The following is a 20,393-nucleotide window of genomic DNA, read 5'->3' on the forward strand; positions in this document are numbered from 1 at the left end:
AGTATATTGTGGTATTATTTTGTTAGTAGAGTCTGGTGTGAAGGATTTATATCCTGTAGCAGAAAAAATGTCAATAAATTGATTTTTTAGCTGAAAAACTGAAATAAAAATGGTTTTGATCCAGGTATTAATAAACAAATTTTATACAGATTTTCAAATACATTTTAGAAATAAATAGAGTATGAGTTTCAGATATGTAGAGCTCGTTAGTTTTGTAAGAAAAATAAGTTCATCAAATTATGTGTTTATTTTGAATATTTAAAAAATAGGATAATATTGGATTAAAAAAAATACACAAATGTCCCCAATTTCAACAACAGCAGTTTTTTTTCTACTTAATTAAAAGTTAATTTTTGTTTTTTTCTCATCATTTCCTATTACAATAATATTTTTTTTAGCTGTTCCTGTTGAAAAAAACATTATTTTCAATAAAAATGCTTGTCTAAAACACAGTAAAACGTTTTTCTGCATGTGGCAACAAAAAATCCAGGTCATTTGGGGTCATGCTCCATTTAAAAAGGCGTTTGTTTACATATTTATAGTGTAAAATAATCCTGCCACTTGACTTGAATGGATTAATTTGTGACATTTTATCTAGATATTCCGCTACTATGATTCATATTTTTATCAAGAAGATCATTCTAGTTTTCCACTGAGAGTTTAAATGTCTCTACAGAGTAAATCCTCCGGCTGTAAACACTCTGAATCTAACTCCCGTGGAGCCGGACTGATGTGCAGACGGTCAACCCCCAGGCTACTGACCCTCTTTCTGGCTGCCGGCGGCCCCTTGCTGTTGCAGCAGGGACTGGCTGTAGAGGGTGGGCAGCGCTGCGGCGGCGTACTGCTGGATCCCTGAGTAAGCCTGCGTCAGCGCGTCCATGGTGCCTGCCGTCCCGTTGGTGAGCCCTGCGCCGCCCAAGCCTCCGTTGAGAGCTGCCATACCTGAGAGCATTTGAGCAACTTTACATAAAACCCAACAATGAAGAAAGAAGAGTGCACTTACGCATTAGCGCTCCCATTGAAGGTTGTGTTTTTACCACACACACATAAAACGTCACACACACATTCACACAGACTACACACACGTCACACACAAAAGAAACATCAATACGTCTACACAAGAAACACAACAGTTAACACGGGACACACAAAGTACAACTTTAAACACAGTAAAGTACAGTATGGGCGTAGCTGATGACAGCCAGAGCTGCACACAGGTGTACTTCAAGTCAAAAGCGACAAACGCACGCACACAAAAACACACTAAGAATAGAGAAGTGTCGACAAAACACTAAAACAAAATGTAAAACACCAGAATGATGACGTAAAAAACACACTTTAGCAGGAGGGTGGCTTTAATGCAGGGCCACATACTGTGTATGGAGGATGGAACCTGCTAAAATAAAAAAAAAAAAATAAATTCAAAGGGAAAATTGTGCATAAATAAATAAATAAATAAATATATAAATAAATACATACATTTAAAATAAATATAAAATAAAAATAGTGCAAAAATTAATAGATAAAAAAAATGAATGAATGAATAAAAAATAAATGCAAAAATAATTTTGAAATTTAAAAATAAAGAAAAATAAATCCATAAATAAATAAAAGGGAAAATTAAACCGAAGAGTATGGAATCAATACAAACTCAAAACTAAAACAAAAATATCAATATATGTTACATTTTATCAATTAATTAATGGCTATATTTATTTATAATATAATTTTTGCTACATTTAATGACATTTATTTATCGAGTCATTTATTCATTTATTTTTTATTTTGGTAGGTTCCGTCCTCCATACACATAAAGGGACACATTTAGTCTGTAAAATAGTCCCAAAGACGCTATCCATTTGGATTATGGTTAGTGTAGTAGCCTGCGTTTCAATAATAAAAGGGATCTAAAGTGATAATTGTTTATTTTAGGATAACTATGGTCAGATTGAATTTTTTTTGCATGAAAAGTGACATATTATATATTTTTTTAATACGGAATTAATCACAATTAGTATTTTTGTCCATGTAATCTGTATTGTTATTGATATGTGAAATCCCATCATGGTCCATCTTCAATGATCTGCCATTTCAACACTTCTAGCTGCTCTAAATGTGGAGAATTATGTTGCCAGAACAGCTAAACATCAACAGCGAGGTGTGATGTGTTTTTCCAGCCCGTGACGTCTCTCTTTAGGGGTGAAGACTGGCACGAGGAGCGCCGCGGAGGGAGGCCTGGCGAGCGGGGGGGCTGGTTTGAAAAGTGAAGGAACGCAGCAGTAACACTCATTAGCTGCTTGTAACGGCTTAATATCACGGCGGAGGGCAACTTGTCTGAGGGGGTCTGACATTGGCTCGGCGTCCTGTCGCCTCACCGTCAGACACAGAGAAATAAATTATCACCGCAGAGCTCCGGATTATAGGTCACTCATTTATTCAGGAATAATTGCACCGGTGACCTTTGCAATTCAATTAAGGCCTAGATGTGTTTAAATGAGGGCGGATGGCGGGCGGAGGAGGGGGTGGATGGATGAGGAGGGGGCACGATGCGGAGAGAAGGGATGCAAAACGAAAGCGACCCATTCTGTTTGAAAGTGTGTGTGTGTGTGTGTGTGTGTGTGTGTCCTGTGTTTCTGTACCTGTGTGCGCTCGAGTAGACGCGTGTATGATTTACACAGCGGATACAGCTACTCCAGCCGAGGAGCGGTAAAGGTCAGAGGAGAATAATGTGGTGGAAGAGGCCGGTAGTACAGGATCTCTGCTGTAATAACAGCTCTGATTAAGATCCCAGCTCCGTCTCCCCAGAGGTCAGAGGCAGGACACACAGCGCGCAGCTCGCCAGACGCCGCTACACCACACGGGCTGTGTAGTCGATACAACTCACGTGTGGATAGAAACGTCTATCTGCTCTGGATCAAACCGTCAACATACAGTCACTTATTTAAACTAAATGCACTTGATACTAATCCAGCTGCCCTGCAAATTACTTGTATCTTAAAACCAAGACTAGTTTGCCCATATTTTCTTCTTCATATCTTCCTTACAAGAACAATCTTTTGTGGCATGAAAATTATCCAATTTTTTCCAAAAAAATTTCATGGAAAAAGCAATTCCATTTGAAAATGGAAAGGCTTATATATACTGGGCATGAAAATGTTTTTTTTGTGATGAAAATTGGCACCTATTTATCTATACTTATAAATCTAGATTTTGGTGCATTTTACTAAAAGAATGGCCATTTTTTTTCTATTTGTTATACATGAAAAATAACATATTTTGTATTATTTTTGGCATGAAAATGGACAAATTTTGTATAAATTGGGCATGAATATCGTCATCCAATGTTTTTTAGTGTTGAAAATTGGCACCTATTTATCTTTATTTATTTTGAGCAAATTTTGGTTTATTTTAGAATAAAAAATGCAAAATTTTTCTGTTCATCAAAATCAACATATTTTTGCTACGTATATAGCCAAATTGTGCATTTCTTGGCATTAAAATGGACAACATTTAATATGTATTGGGCAGGACATTTATCAAATTTTGTATTTTCTGGCATGTGCATGTTCAAATTATGTTATTTTGGCATAAAGTTGCAACATTTGGTATTTCTTTGCAGGAAAATTTTAAAATGTGGACATTTTGGGCAAGAGAATGATACAATTTTGGCAAATAAAATAATCAAACTGAAATTTTTAAGGACATGAAAATTGTCATATATAGTAAATGGGTAAGAAATTGTCAAAGTTAGAGTTTTACCACCCATTGAACCCTCTATTATTCTCTTGTAGAGTTGACAGAAAACGCAACAATGACTCAACAAAACAACCCGAAGTGAAACAACTACAACACGGTCCGACACACAGAGAAAGAGAAAGAGAGAAAGACAGTCGCGTGATGTGGCAGCAGCACGCCAACTCTGCCGGGGCGGCACACCAGCACTCTGACAGCAAGCGTAACCCCGGAGACACAACCAGGAAGCGTATGGTGAAATGGAGGAAATGGAGGAATGGAGGAATGGATGGGTGAATATATCTGCTGCCAGATGAAGGAATGAGGTAGCATTGAGAGAGCGAAAACAATTTACTGTCGAGTGAAACTGAGACGCAGAGAGACGACGGGAGGAACCAAACTCAGTGTAGTTTCCTCTTGTTATCTGTGATCTTTTCTTCTGTTTTATCTTTCTCTTATTCAATCTTTAATGTCTGAAATGAAGTAAATGATTGATTTAACATCTAAAACAATGAATATATGATCATGTTTTACCCTACGGGCTAAATCTAAACTATGTACTAAAAGTATAAATAATTTCTGTACAGACATTTGCATTAGAGTTTGGAGTTTCTGCATGGGTTTTTGATATACTTAATGATATTAAACACAGCTAATTGGCATGTATTTTTGTCTTTTTAGTACAAATTCTGCAGGATCTGTTAAAAAAAATAATTTTAACTGGTTTTAATTAATAGTTTAAGTAACAAATCTTTATTTTTTCTGAGATTAAATATGATAAATTGTCAGCTTTAATAAAAAATCATATGCAATAGCCTCCAAAAACCCATATCAGCCAAACTCTAATGTGCTGTAACGCTGCGTCTCTCTGCATCGGCTCACAGGTTGTAGTATAGCGATGTTGCCGTTGGGCGTGGATGGTTCGGAGGTGTAGGTGAAGGTGGAGGTGGAGTCGCTGATGGCAAAGTGAATACTCACTGTTGACGCTACCTGCTAGTGCATTAATGTTGTTCAGGCCCACAGTTGCGCCTGCCAGGCCCTGCAGGGTGCCCAGAGAGGTCAGAGAGTTCATGGCGCTGGCGTTGGAGTTTGCTGTTGTGCCCGCCGCTGCGGAAAAAGCAGGGGTAGAACGGGGGGAAGGGGAAGGGAGGGGGAGGAGGTGAAGATGAAGAGAGTGAAAAGAGAAAGGAGGGATGAGGATGGAGGTGAAGAGGGAGAGTAGGAGACAAAGAGGCAGCCTTGTTATACAAGCTTCAACAAGGCTTTCTTATTATAATAAGAGCTATTTCGTTCAGCTCAGCCTTTGTAGAGTTTATACAGAAGGCGCTATGTGAACAATTTAACATCATTTTGAAATATTCATGTTATAACTGCAAACAGCTGAAACCACTGCTGAGAAGACTGGCTGCCTTCGCTTCACCTCAACGAAGGAGTTCATGTTATTAATGCTCCGTTTGTTTGTTTGTAGGTTTGTTGGATCTCAAAAAAAATGAAATATTTGAATGCAAATTGGTGGAAAGTAGATCAGTGATTAGGTTTGTGACAAACTTTAGTAGTCCTACTTATGCTGCATTCACAGGGAATCAGGTAGATGGTAAACCGGATAACATGTCAGTCAGGCTGTTCTCATACAACGTTCGTAGCTAAACCTACGAAAAGCAATGTACTGTAATTCCTATATATCCCACAAAATCCATTCGTATGTAATCCACGTAATCGCCACATAACTTCCATACTAATGTAACACCACTTCCGTGGTTATTTCAACCCAAACAACAACAATCTTTTCCTAAACTAAGTAGATTTGTTGCCTAAACCTAACCAAGATGTTTCCTGCGAAGACGGAAGTTTATTTTGAAAAGACTATATGCATATAACGAGCATAAATTGACACTTGTTGCTGGACATTTGTTGGAAAACGCACCAAAAATGAGGAATAACTTTTAGTAAGATATCATACAAAGCGTTGGGGATATGTTGTTTCAGTGGACGATAGCAGGACGGTAAAATTAGGTGAGGCGGCGGAGAAAATCAGCAACGGTAAAGGCAGACGGTTTTGCCGTCCTCAGCGACAAAATTTACAGTTCGCATTACGTAGCTCCTTCACACAAGGAGAACGTTGTTTAAGTTTGCAATAGAATATTAAGAGAACTGCATTTTATAGCTACATGCATTGCTGTTTGTAAACAATACAGCATCACCATAGCAACATATCGTCATGTGTGTTTCCTTTTGCGGTCCTGCCATTTCATCGGACTGTTAGTTTGTTTTTCCTGTGCCGTCCAGAATATGTTGTCCGCCATCTACCATCTGCCTGACACCTCTTCCTAATTGAACGCGGTGTGAAAGAGCAAACGAGCGAACAGCAGATTGTTTCAGTTTTTCCCGATGAAGATGTCCTAACCTGCTCCGTACGTTAGTGAACAGGCTAAACAACGTGCCACAAAAAAGCGGAGTTTCGTGCACCTGCCCAACCTCCAATCTATTTTCATTGCTCAAAATTTGACAGCAACTGACAGTTAATCAATGACATCGCTCAGAGGATATCTGGAAATGTTTCCGTGCTCCATCCGCTAGAGTTCGCTTGCTTGCTGTATGTTATGAAGAGGTGTGATTCCGTGTGAATGCAGCATAACGGCACGGTCACACATGTGCGAATGCAGGCGAGTGACCATCGAGTACTGAGGCAATATTCACCTGAAAGTTCACCAAAGTTGAACTCCATGCTAATTTGAAGATGCACATTTGCCTCGCGACTTTGCTTGAAAAGAATGAAAGTGAATGTTTATTCCGTGCATGTGTGACCGTGCCTTAACTCTGAAACAGTGAGACGAAGAAGCACATTTTTCTCGGATTTTTGGATTGAAGATATTAATATAACCCAAAGCCATTTCAGCCTAAACAGATTTTCCACCATTTATTTTGGAGAACTTCTCCTCCAAATTTCATCCAATATTGACCAAATTTTGGACCATAGTGTGTTCAATTATTCCAAAAAGATTAATTTTGGATTTGATTCTTTTAATTAGTTTTCTAAATTATTGAAAGCCATGATTCTGCAACTAAATTTAGAAAACACGTGAGTGACTGGATGGCGTTGCTTCTTTATGTAGTCCAACAGCAGATTGATAAAAGTTAATATCCATAATAACTCAGAGGTCATGAGTTTGACTCACTCTCTGAATACAGGTGCAGATTAAAAACCTACATTTCCGTTATTAAAACGCAACAATGCAGAACTAAACCGCAGCCTTGGCCGAGGTTATGCAATGTTTTCTAGTTCCTAGTGAGATTCGTCTGGTCAGATTAGCGAGGGCAGATTTGCTGGGAACTTTTATTCCAGAGCAAGCAGAGCCTTTTGATGATGAAGATGAATGCTGGGAGGCCAGTAGAGAAATCACTTCACAACACGTTTATCATTTAAATAGAGCCAGTCTGAATGGAGAAAATCTTGAAACATCTCCCTGACCCTGTGATCTCGAGGCAACCAATTGTCTCCACAGTGATCTCATTCTTTCACGGATCTATAATAACGTGTCTCAGATTAATTAAAGGTGCCACTTGTAATATTTTTAAACATCAGTGTACCATTATAATCAGCAGCACCTTGAACCTTCATATAAAAAAAACACCATGTACAGAATTATGTGGAGATGAAAACACGTCTTTAAAAGAAGACAGCTGTATGGTTTGTTTTGATCAAGAGATATTTCACAAAAGCAGGTAAATCGGAGGACTGCTGCATTCAAAGTGATGCTGTAATTGCATTAAAGGGGACATATCATGCTCGTTTTCAGGTTGTATTTTCATGTTGACATGCTTTAATGTTCAAAAAACACATTATTTTTCTCATACTGTCTGTCTGAATATACCTGTATTCACCGTCTGTCTGAAACGCTCCGTTTTAGTGCCTGTGAGAAAAATATGGTTCACCTTTGTAAAGGTAGTTCTCAAGCTGTGGGTGGTTTATTCTAATGAGCATGCATGTGACATAGGAAGGGGAGCCAAATCTGAACGGCTTGTTGAATCAAATGTTTTCTTTTTTTGGCAAATTTTCGTTTAATTTTTGCATAAGAAGGGACAAATTTAGATTTCTTTTGTACAGGAAAAGTGACATTTTGCATTTTTGTCTTATAGGACAGGTTTTGTATTTATTAGGTAGTAAAATTGACAGATTAGCATTATCTTGGATGAAAGTTGTCCATTTTTATATATTTTTATATATAATTTATATATTTTCTTTGGCATGAAAAAGCACAATTTTAAATGTTTTTTTGTGATGAAAATTATATAAATATTTATTTATTTATTATTATTTAATTTTTTGCAAATTTTAGTTTAATTTAGCAGTATGGCCACATTTTTTAATTTTTTCTAACTATAATTTTGTAATTACTGACACGGAATTAGTCATAATTTGTATTTTAGTGATGAAAATATACAGGTTTTGTATTTATTGGGCCGTAGAATTGACAGATTAGCATTTTCTCGCATGAAAGTTGTCCAATTTTGCATTTCTGGCATGAAAAGGGCAACATTTAGTATGTTTTGAGCGGGACATTTTGTATTTTCTGGCATGTACATATTCAAATTATGTTGTTTTTGGCATTAAATTGTACCATTTTGTGCTTTTTTTTGCAGGAAAATTGTCAAATTTGGACATGTTTTCTGTCTTGGCAGCCCACAAAAAACTGACTGGGTTGTCTTATTTCACAGTTTTCACAGATACCCAAATGTATGAGCACAAGCACTGAAAAAGTTTTTCATGATATGTCCCCTTTAAAAAAAACCCACAAGGACCATCCAAAAAAAGCAGACATATGTACAGAAAGGCAAGAGCACAATCAGAGGAGACATTTTTACGCTTATAAATAACCTTTTGGTTTCTAATTGTGAACCTTTTTTCTCTCATATTTAAGATAAATTCCTCGAGCACAGCTGGTTTTAAATCAGTTGTCACTGACACGAAAAACACACACAATTCAACACAGTGGACACAAACTCACACACACATACACCTGGGACACACACCGATGTGAAATGTGTGCCATACATGAGCTGCTATGTCAGTGGTGGGTGGCGGTGGTGGTGGTGGGTGAGATGGCGAGGAAGGTATGGTGCACAAAGCTCGCAACCTTGTTCTGTTTCCTGACAAAAGAATCCATTTACCCTCGATCTCATCAAAGCGATGCCAACAAAGCAGGATTGCCGCTGAACATTACCAAGAAATGGCGTGACAATAGGGGGAGCATTATGTCGGCAAAACAAAAAAACAAAAAATGCTGGCCTGTCTCCATGCAGAACTGTCTATATTTATCAAACTGGCGTGACGCTTTCAGTTTCATTGACACATGCAGTATAGCGCCACTCATTCACACTCAACCTGAGTGTGTACTATTCAAGGTTGGACTGACATTCAGAGTCAGAAAAGAGAGAATAAAAGAGAGGAAAGCATGGAGAGAGGAAAAAGGAAGACAAGAGTGGGCATTCACGCCAGTTGCGAAGCGGCTCGGTGGAGGCAGGAAGTGGGATGGAAGCGGCGCAATGTGAAGGAGGAAGGGGGTAAGAAGGTGGTGGTGGTGGTGGTGGAGGAAGGGGGGGGGGAGCTTTTCATATTCATGCTCTGTTGGGAGTGCGCTCCAAAAGAGACAGCAAAACCACGGCTGCTGGAGCGAGGCCGAGCCGACATAAAAGGGGAGAATGATGGAGCAGAAACAGGGAGCTTGTCAAAAGGAGGGCAGCAGCAAAAGACGAGGGCAACGAGGAGGAACACAAGGAGGAGGAGGAGGAGGAGGAGAATGAGAAGGAAAAAAAAGAGGAAACTGAAGGTGGCGATATTTAACCTGAGTCCAGACATCAACCTGCTACACCCCCCCGACCACGAGCAGAGACAAAACACCAACACATACAGGTGCAAAACAAACCCCGACCGCCGTGTCTACATGGTCTCTAGAGCTGGTGAGGTTAGGCACAAACACTCAAAGACGGAAACATTTAAGCACACAAACACACAGACATGCACACGCACGCACACGTATACAAGTGCGTTCACGGGATGGCGTGGTTGTTGGTGGTGGGAAGTGAGAGGAGGACGCAGCAGCGCATCAACAACACAGCATGGTTTCTGTGGTTAAGATGGAGAGGTCTGAGAGGCGGACACACACACCATGGGAATGTGCCGGAAACAACACTGACGGGGAGATCTGAACAATGGTGATGGTTTCAGTGATGGCGGTGGAGTGCCGGGGTCATGGGGGCGACAACAATGGTAACGGTGGAGAGCGGAGGACGTAGGCCGGCGTCGGACCCCCCAACCTGAGTGGCTGCGGTGTTACCTGGGCTGGTCAACGCTCCCAGGGAGGCGGCGTTGGCGGACAGGGCGTTTGCGGTGGAGGGACTGGCTGAGTTTTGGGCCGCCGCCGCCGCCGCTGCTAAAGTGGCCAGGTTCTGCAACTGCAGAGCACTCATACCTGGAGAGAGGAGCCAGAGAGGTGGGGTGTCAAACCTGGGGAGGCTGAGGCGGTGGCCGGAGTCGCCTGGCCGGACCAGTGCACCAGAGGACAGGACTGAACACGAGTTAGCTGCCTGGCGTCCAGAGGCGAACAAGAATAACAAGAGTCGTGTGTGTTTATGTGCCTGCAAATAATCCCTACATTGTTTTTCTGCTTTATCTTCTAGCGTATCTGTGAAGAGTCTGTAGTGTGTGAAGACAAACCACAGCAGCTGATTTTGCTAATAAGTCCCAAATGTGTTTGAATCAGTAAAAGCAGCTGTTGTAGTGTTGGTGCATTTCTCTGAGGCAGAAATCACTGATTTAGTTAAACTTTTATTTTTCTGTCGAAGGAAAGCTCAGCGGAGAAGGCTCCAAAAATAAAGGAGGAAACTAACCTCCCTAGTCTAGTTATCCAGGATTTTTTTTGTGCCAATTATATCACTTGAGATTCAACTAAAGCTCCTTCTTTGCTCAGCTATAATTAAAATAACAGTCTAAATGGCCGTTCAGATCTACATATTTACAGTACTGAGTCATGATTAGAGCCTGACTGATGAGGGGCTTTTGAGGCTGATATTGGAATTTGTATTATAAAAGGTGCCTTTTCAACATCTGTCTGGGGATAACAGATGCAAATCAGCCTTTTTTTTAGGCTAACTGGCTAATTTAAGGCTCTTTCTTTCCTGTTGACCAATGAACACAATCCCTGTCAAATAAATAAAATAATAAATTTCCTTTCCTCCCTTCCAAATTCCCCTTTTGGTTGTGACAACGGTAAGATATTTTACAGTTTAACAATAAACTTTGCTCTCAAAAATAACAGGATGAAAGTACATTTTGAACAGTAAACATGACTCTGTGGCCCTATGTGTTAAACTATGACGCTCTACTGGCTGTAGTCACGGTGGGAGTACAGGAGGAAGTCAGGTGTCGTAGTATAAAGAGCGCTAAAGTCTGCATAGGGAGGAGGTTGGGGTGGATGGATGGGTCTAAAAACTCAGGACTTTCACACAGGAGACCGCTGTCTTTGTGTCCCGTGTGCAACCAAAAGTCAATGCTGACTTATTTTAAGTTACGTAACGTTACTACGTCGCCTGCGTAATGTAGCCTTTTTAACTACGTAACGTTACACAACGTTACTATGTCGTGTACATAATGAAGCCTACTTCACTACGTAATGTTACTATGTTGCTTACATAACATAGCGTACTTAACAATGTAATGTTGCACAACATTACTATGTTGCATACGTAATGTAGCCTACTTAACTACGTAAAGTTACGTAACATTACGACATCGTTTACGTAATGCAACAAACTTAACTACTTAAATATGACACGTAACGTCACGTACGTATTGTAGCCTATTTGACTACTTAAGTACATCACGTAATGTTACATATGTATCGTAGTCTACCTAACTACGAAACGTAATGTAACGTTACTACGTCCCTTACGTAATGTAGCCTACTTAACTACGTAATGTTACCTAACTTCGCGTATGTATCGTAGCCTACTTAACTACATAACAAACTTACTTATTTTTCCTAAACCTAACCAAGTAGTTTCCTGTGAAAATGGAAGTTTATTTTGAAAAGACAGTGTATGCATGTAACGCGTGAAAATGTGCAAAACTGAGGGGTACATAGAGCGTCATCATTTGAAGCGTAGGGCCACTGACCAAGCAGCTTTATTTAACGAGTTGGGAGTGAGAATGCGTTGAATATAACATCAAGGATGTTGTATTTTATACTTGAATTAAGGAGGATAAGGTATAGATATATATCTGTAATAAGCAGTCAGGCTCTAGTCATAGTGGCACATGATTGAAGCTTTAAAAATCAAACTCAAACAGTGCCCCATTCAGCTGTAGTTCGCTGCAGTTGAGGACACCTGCAGGCTGAACTCTCCTCACAGGCATTAGCATACAGGCCTGTACTTAAGCATAATTAATGACTACAAGCCCACACCCAAATGATGGGGAAGCAAAGGCTATAAAACACCTTCTGTGAGTACAACTACACCTTTCACCTTACTCTGTGAATGTGTGTGTTTATGCAAATGTGTGTGTGTGAACATTATATGAGGCAAAACCTCATAAAGCAAACAGAATCAGTCACCAGAGCAGTTCTTACCACAGAGACGCTTCCTCTGACTCATGAGCTTGTTAAGAGGTAGAGTTAAAGGGAGGACACTGTCAATGTGAGGTGTATGTGTCGTATATACAGTCTGGGTGTATATACAGTACCATGGGAATACGCACACACTCACACACACACACACATACAAATAGACACACACAAACAAGACAACCATGAAGAAGATCCATCTTGTTTGACGCCGTGTTGAATGGTTTTGTAACATCCAAACAGAGATATCCTTCACCCAGACAACCAAACTGAACGCAGCAGCCAATGACAACAGATGGCTGGATTCATCACTGAGATTCACACTTCTGATTGGTTCATTAAATATAAGTATATATATAAAAGAAAGGCCAGTTTCTAAACACTCTTTTTTTTCATTGTCGTGACGAGCAGCAGCAGGAAGTGTGTTAAAACAACGTGTGTGTGTTCCTGTGGTAATGAGCATGTACCCTTTAAGTGTGCATGACTTTTTTTTTTACTCATCTGTGCTTAACTTACGAGCGCATCGAAGCCAAAACCAATCTTGTTTTTCAGAGTGATTTTCCCCAATTTTCTGTGATACATCAGCGAGCGACAATGGATTTCTATTTCGACGCGAATAATCGTTCTTTCTGTGAAACGCACGCTCAAATCTCGACCCTAATTCAGACCGTGTTTTTCTTCTTTAAAAACCGCACCACGGGAGCAAAACAGCTGGCTCGTTCTCGACACTACAGAGAGCAGCAGAAGGGTGTTTATAAGAGCTCTCCTTCATGCCTCTTTATTATGATGTACTGTACAAGACATTTTTTATTTCTCTGCCCTTTATCCCCTCGCTGGGTTTGACCAGAGGCTCAGATCTACACGCACAAACGATTTCGGGGTTATATCACTTCAGTATGTTTACAATGTAAACAAATAGTGTAGAGCTTCATAGGGCTAATCTGTTGTATTCACTTCCCTCACCTTAACTTGGCTGCCTTTTTTCATTCTTATCTTCCTCGTCCCATTCCTTGATTTATTTCCTTTATCTGTTCCTTCCTGTCTTGTTCCTCCTCTTTTTCTGTTTCCTTTCCTTTTCCCTCTTTCTTGCCAAGTAACGTAACCCAAACCACGATCTTTTCCTAAACCTAACCAAGTTGTTTTGTTGCCTAAACCCAAAGTTGTTTTGTTTGAACTCACAACGTTATGGTTCACTTTCATAACGTACGGATAGGTGCTGTTTGGCCCATCTGAAGCATTAGAATGGGAGCGATAATAACCACTGATAACACCCATTCAATCGGCTGATGACATTCAAAATGACTGCCTATTTCCTCTTTCCTTTCGTCACCTGTCCTGCCTTTTTTAATCATCTTTCTCTCTTTCATTTGCTCTGCTCTTTTTTCCTGTCCTTTTCTACCATTTTCCCTGTCTTTTGTGCTTTCATTTTCTTCATTCTTTTCTCTAATCTTTTAAGTTTCTTTTCCCTTTCCGTAATTTTCCCCTTTTCCCCTTTCGTTTCCTTTGTTTCCCGCCTGTTCTTTCCCCTTCTTTTTCTTCTCTTTTCCATTTCCTTTCCTTTGCTTCTGCGGCCATTTTCATCCTCTTCCTTTCCTTCCCTTTGTTTCCTTCCCCTCACTTCCTTTTTCTTCATTTAATTCCCCCCCCTTCCTTTATACACATCTTTCATGCCTAATTCCTCCTTATTTTGTTCTCATTATCCATTTCCTTCTTTTTGCCTCCCTGCATTTTTTGATCCGTTATCCTCTTTTCCAATTTCCCATATCTTAATAACTGCTTTCCCCTCCTTCTTTCCCTTCATTTCTTCCATGGCCTTTTTCCTTTCATTTCTTTTCCTCTTCTTCCTTTCCTCCCTTCTTTGCCATTTCCCTCGTCTTTTCCATTTTTTTCCTCACCTCTCTTTCTTCCCGGCCTTTGCCTGACGACAAAGACGACTATACTCCTCTCTCCGTGCTACCTCTTTTTCCCCCCTTTTCTCAAAGCAACTCTACCGCACAGCTCTTACTTGCATTTGTCAAAGGTTACCTCCCTCATTGAACTTACATTTCCAAGACAGTCGTAAGGAGACAAGGAGCAGGCGGGATATAAAAATAACCGGGTTAGAGGGGAATAAAGTCGAGATGGAGCCGTACAGAGAGAAAAAGAGAGACAGTCGGAGACAAATACAATCTACTCCCCACATCAGAGCCGGAGTATCCGGGCTGTGCAGATGGTACGGGAGTGTGTAGAGCGACTGTGAGCACATATGTGTGCGAGGATGCATGTGTGTGTGTGTGTGTGCGCGCTTCATGCAGCCTGTATGGCAGCGCTGGGCTGCACCAGGCTGGCGTTGGCTGCGTCTAATTGAATGCTCATTGGTGTAATTGAAGCCTCTCAGCTCTGCAGCAGTGTTAAAGACTGGGACCAGATGTCATTCAGCTGTGTCACATCTCCTGCCAATCACTAATGCTCACTCGCTCGCTCTCTCCCGCGCAGATGGAGGACCAACAGATCTCCAGATTCAGACACCGCCACTCGCCCTCGCTTCCAAATCCCACAGCCTATTTATCCGTGTGAGGAAATGTGTGTGTTTGGGCTTCAACAGCAGAGTGAGCAAAAAAAAAAAATTTAAATCAGCCACAGGGAAATTGCAAGGCGTTGTAACTCAAGAGAACACGACAGAAAAACTGGAGGATACAAGACGGGACTTTAAAAACACACTTCAGATAGTGTTATTGTGTCTTGGCAATTTCCTCATCCTGTTTTCCCCGCGTCAAACCGACTAAACAGCGTAGAATTAAGAGCTGACACCTCGCTAAGGAACTCACAGACGGATAGAAGAAGAAGAAGTGCGAAGGCTGGAGGGAGGCGTAAAGGTGAGATGAAGAAACTGTGATTGAAGAGGGTGGGAGGTGCAAGCTGCGAAAAGAGGCTTAAAATAAATAGAGTTTAATGGAAAGAGAGAAGAAGTCAGAGATGATGAGAGTGAGTATCCACGGGTCCCCTGGAAGTCTTAAATAACCCAAATTTAAAGCCCTAAAAATTATATTTCTTAAAGACAGAGATTTTATCTTGTTCAACATTTAATAGGAGGCTTCTTGGCACGCTCAAGGCTGAGATTAATACAGAACTGGGTTAATACAATATGCATTTTTTATTGCAACAGCTTCACTTAAGAGAATTGGACTGTCCCTCACCACTTTACATTTCTTATTTCTTTGTGTCCTTTTTTCTCGTTCAACCCATTTAGAGTTTGAAATGTTTCCACGTTCGTTGCAAAATAGGTTGATTTTATTAGCTTTACGTCTTAATTTCCTTCTTTAAATTGGCTTTAAACTAGGGCTGTCAAAGTTAACGTGTAATAGCGGGCTCAGAGTGAAGATACTGGTATCATATGAAACTACAAAACCTAAGAAATCCATTGGTATCAACCATGTCATACTAGCTTTTCGGGAAAAATGCTAAATAACGCTACAAAGTTTTGCTAAATTCTGGCGAGGAAAAACTGGCATTGCCAATTTCAAAAGGGTCCCTTGACGTCTGACCTCAAGATATGTGAATGAAAATGGGTTCTATGGGTACACGAGTCTCCCTTTACAGACATGCCCACTTTATGATAATCACATGCCGTTATTTGAACGCAGTATAAATGTGTTATTTTCTCCTATTCAAAAAATGGTGAATCTGAATATTTCTGCATACTGGGGTCCCTAAACAGTCTTGAATTACATGCATTGGGTATCACTGTAAAGCTGAGACTCTTGTGGATCCAATGAGCCCAACTGTATTCATGTGTGATGATGTTAGTCCCCATAGTAGCCATTTCATTGTAGTGAGACCATTTGAAACGTGACCTCATTGTATAAAATGACCTGTGGTGACCTCTAGGATAATCACAGCCTCATGAAACTTTACAGCCACAAACTAGAGACCTAGAGCATTCAGAGGATGGATGGCTTTCCTAGCTAGATTGACAATAAGGGGGTTTCTGAGCAGTTTTACACAACAGAAGTGATCGCAATCTAATCACCGAAAAATGCAATTCTTGCAGAAATCTCCAAAATGTCAAAAGTTTTTGATTCCAAATCACAGCATGGCTTTTTCTATGGTGTTCCTTAAGGTCTTTGATGTCTTAATGTGGTATTTTGGAGGGATTATTGATCATTTTTATCAATTCTGCGGTGGTAAAAAATTGTAAAATTTAGCACTAAATCTGTGTAACAAATGGTATCAACCCAAAACCTGCTGCAACAACTTATGAGACATAATAGAGCACGGGGATGACCATCATATACTTCTATCATACTTTAATTTCTTATTAATGACTAGACACACAGTGCTGAGCTGCATCTCAAATTAATCTTCAGGTTCCCAGCTTTCAGATGATGTACACCACTTCTATGTGACATCTGCTGCTGACATCTCCGGTCCCCCACCTCTACCCCTCAGTTCTCGCAGCTTTAAAAATGTCTATAAAAGGCTTTGACCCTGCAGATACTCATGAAAGGAAATATGGAAGCGCAGATGACAGATCACAGAGAGAGAGCAGTAGATGGCGCCAACCTGCAGAGCAAAGACATCCACCAAAAAGCCACCCACTTTTAACCGTTTTCTCCACTCCCTTTTCTTCCCCGGTGCTACCGTTAACCCGCCGTGGGCACAGCTCTCGTCTGGCCTCATTAAAAGATCAAGACAATTCTTAAGCTACTGTTAACAAATCTTCAGGGCAAAAGATCTCGCGAGTTCATCTGTTATGCTCTTTGGTTCCTCTTTTAGAAGTCTGTGAACAATAAAAAAGAAAAACAATCGCCGTTGTGGATCGCGGTTACGGGTAAAAACTGATTCTGTGACTCACCGGCCATCTGCTGGATCCCGCTGAAGGCTCCGAGGTTACTGGAGGAGGTTGCCTGCTGGAGCAACTGATGGCAAGAAGAGAAAGAAAGAGAGAAACAAAGTGAGCAGTGTGGATACAGAAGGCTTAATACAACGCTACGCTGAGAAGCTACACTCGTGATTTGGCAATGTGGTTTTTGCCTCAGTGCTCGAGGAGTAAATGAGCTGCTAATATAGTTTGATCTCTCCTCTAAGCAAACACTGTTTGTATTCCGCCATGATTCTTCCAGACAAGTTGAGCATGAAAGCTCCAATCCAGCCGACTAATTAGATTCAGAAACAAAAGTGGAATACTGATGCTGTCAAAAACTCATCCTTTAAAGACTTGAATTAACAGCAAATTAACATCTTGTTACTATTGTTTGAGTGGTTTTTTTTTCTTCCCCACCAGAATAGAGCTTTCAAAAGAGTGAAAAACAGGATTGAAGGAGAAGCAGAAAAAATCTGGGGGGCTCAATTCACAAAACACTTTTTATCTCCCCAAAAATAAATCAATATCAAGTAAAGGTGGGAGCTCTGGTTTACCTCGTAATTGCACTTAGAGTCAAACAAATTGAGATGTGTGTTTTAGGGGAGTTTGAGAGTCAAGAGTAAGTATGAAGCTCTGAAAAGGACTGCAGAGAGACGGGGAGAGAATGAGGTTTCTGAACTTTAAAACGAAAAACCCCACAAATCCCCCCCAATCAAACAAATGAAGCGATGAAGGTCTGGGACACGGTGCAGCCGAGCCTCCACTGCAGGATCCCTCAAATTGGGGATCAGTGGACTCCCAGGGGGTCCCACACTGTCCCCAGATGCGTCTATTCTTTGTTTAATCCCACAAAAGTCCTGAGATTTTACCACAATTAGTGAATATACTGGAACAATTACAAAAAATAAGCCTCATTTTCAACTATTTTTTCCGTTTGTTTTATCTCCAAAATGTGACTTTTTCATAAGCTAAGAAAAACAGCACTGTTTTTAGCTTTGTGACACATTTTTCAGTTAATCTAAAGGCTTTTTTAATGGTTTATTTAGTTTAAAAAGTAGGAGAACTTTGTCAACCAATAAAAAAAAGTAGGGCTGTCAATCGATTCAAATATTTAATCGCGATTAATCGCATGATTGTCCAGGATTCAAGGGAGATTTGTCAAGTATTTAATACTCTTATCAACATGGGAGTGGGCAAATATGCTGCTTTATATACAAATATTGTACAGAAACCCTCACAGATACTGTATTTTGCCCAAAATTGAATGTAATTATCATAAAGTGGACATGTCTGTAAAGGTGAGACTCGTGGGTACCCGTAGAACCCATTTTCATTCACATATCTGGAGGTCAGAGGTCAAGGGACCCCTTTGAAAATGGCCATGCCAGTTTTTCCTCGCCAAAATTTAACGTACTTTTGTAGCGTTATTTAGTGATCTTCCCGACAAGCTAGTATGACATTGGTACCAATGGATTCCTTAGGTTTTCTAGTTTTATATGATGCTAGTATCTTCACTCTAGCTTCAAAACTACAACCTAAAAATCGCAAGTTGCGTTAATGCATTAAAGGAATTAGCGGCGTCATTGTTGCGTTTACTTTGACAGCCCTAATACTACTAAATGGTTTTGCTAAGTATATATTTGGAGTAAACACTGATTGGACAGGATTTTGACAACAGAGACTGGAGTTCACATCCCTCATGTTGTTAGGTTTAGGCCACAAAACCACTTTGGCTACGGTTAGGGAAAGATTGTAGGTTTGGGTAAATAATCACCGTTGAAGACCACAATCTTTCCCGAACTTTAACCTACTGCTTTGAGTTGCCTATAAATAATAATAAGTACGTTGATGATGCTTTAGATGACAGGAGAATATATTTCAGGTAAAAATCAATGGAAAAATGCTGTCAGGGCATGTTTGCAAATAAGCTCCGTCTGAACTTTTTACAACTTTGGAGTTATTTTAAATGAAAAATACTTCTTGAAAACATGTTTTTGTAGCACTTAAAGAAACTTCTAGTAGCCAGAGTTAGGTGAGGTGTGATCTTGACATAACAAGCAAAAAAAACATATTATCACTTTGAAATCCCGATAAAAAAATATTCCTAAATGTGTCCTTGCGTTGAGAATTTGATAGAGAATTTTTTCGTGGTCTAAATAAGAGTGAAATACAGGAAAAAAGAAGCTATGTCTGTCTATTTTTTTCTGGTTGTTGAGATATTGAACATGTATTATTGGCTTCTGGCGGCCTCAAACTGTTCAGAGACCTCATTTCCTCCCAGCTACAGTCCCAAGAGGAGGATGGAAGAGAGGAGTAACAGAACAAGAGGAAGGAGGGCAGTGAGTGTTTGAGGGGTTTTCAGGGTTTTGATTGGGGCACTGACTGCGGCGGCGTTGGCCATGGGGCTGTAGTAAGGGGTGACGGAGGAGGAGGTGATGGTGGGCGACGCGGCGGCTCTCCTTACAGCCAGATACTGCGGAGTGAGGCCCCCCAGGCCCGTCAGGCTCCCCCAGGTGGTCGCACTGTTGAGCTGCTGCATCTGCTGCGCCAGCTGCTGCTGCAGACGCCGCTGCTCCTTGTCCTTCTGCGTGTCGGCGAACTTCACCACGATGGGAGACGAGCAGCCCTGCACGGGAGGAAGAGGAGGAGGAGGAGAGGAGAGAAGAGAGGAGAAGAGAGAGGAGAGGAAAAAGAATGAAGAGAGGAGATGGATAAAGGAGGAGACAAGAGAGGACATGGTAGGAAGGAGAGAGAGGAGATTAGGAGAAAGCAGAGGAGACGAGAAGAAAAGAGGGGAAAGGACAGAGAAGGACAAAAGGAAGAGAGGCGCAGAGGAGAAAAAGGAGAAAACAAAACAGGAAAGGAAAGAATAGAGGAGAAAGCAGAAGAGAGGAGAGAAGAAATGAGGAGGGGGGAGAGAAAAGGAAAATAAAGAAAGGAGAGGAGCAAAGATGAAAAAGGGAGAGAAGAGAAGAGCAGAAGAGAAACAAGAAGAGACAAAACAGGAGAGAAGAGGAAGATAATGGGAAGGAGAGAAGAAAAAGAAAGAAGAAGAGAGGAGACGGATAAAAGAGGAGACAAGAGAGGAGAGGAGAAAGGAGGGATGAGAGAAGAGGAAAAGGGAAGAAAGAAGAGATGGACGATTTAAAAAAGAAAAGAAGATCGGGGAGGATAGGATGTAGGAAAAAGAGGAGAGG

The 20,393-nt window shown here is 40.6% G+C and overlaps 1 protein-coding gene across 50 annotated transcripts in view; it reads right to left on the minus strand.

The window, feature by feature from the left end:
* celf2 (cugbp, Elav-like family member 2) overlaps window positions 1-20,393 on the minus strand; it is a 227,379-nt gene that overhangs the window by 11,381 nt on the left and 195,605 nt on the right. For 6 of the 50 annotated variants that reach the window (XM_074625692.1, XM_074625701.1, XM_074625708.1 and 3 more), the window contains 5 exons: window positions 19,580-19,822; window positions 17,188-17,251; window positions 10,068-10,202; window positions 4,711-4,839; window positions 763-960 (listed from right to left, as the gene is read on the minus strand). In XM_074625692.1, coding sequence (XP_074481793.1) covers window positions 763-960; window positions 4,711-4,839; window positions 10,068-10,202; window positions 17,188-17,251; window positions 19,580-19,822 — 769 coding nt within the window. The remainder of the gene's footprint in view (window positions 1-762; window positions 961-4,710; window positions 4,840-10,067; window positions 10,203-17,187; window positions 17,252-19,579; window positions 19,823-20,393) is intronic. The other 44 variants (XM_074625738.1, XM_074625731.1, XM_074625726.1 and 41 more) reach the window with 26 other exon arrangements.

This window comes from Sebastes fasciatus, chromosome 23 (genome assembly GCF_043250625.1).
Source record: "Sebastes fasciatus isolate fSebFas1 chromosome 23, fSebFas1.pri, whole genome shotgun sequence".
Classification (NCBI taxonomy): Eukaryota; Metazoa; Chordata; class Actinopteri; order Perciformes; family Sebastidae; genus Sebastes; species Sebastes fasciatus.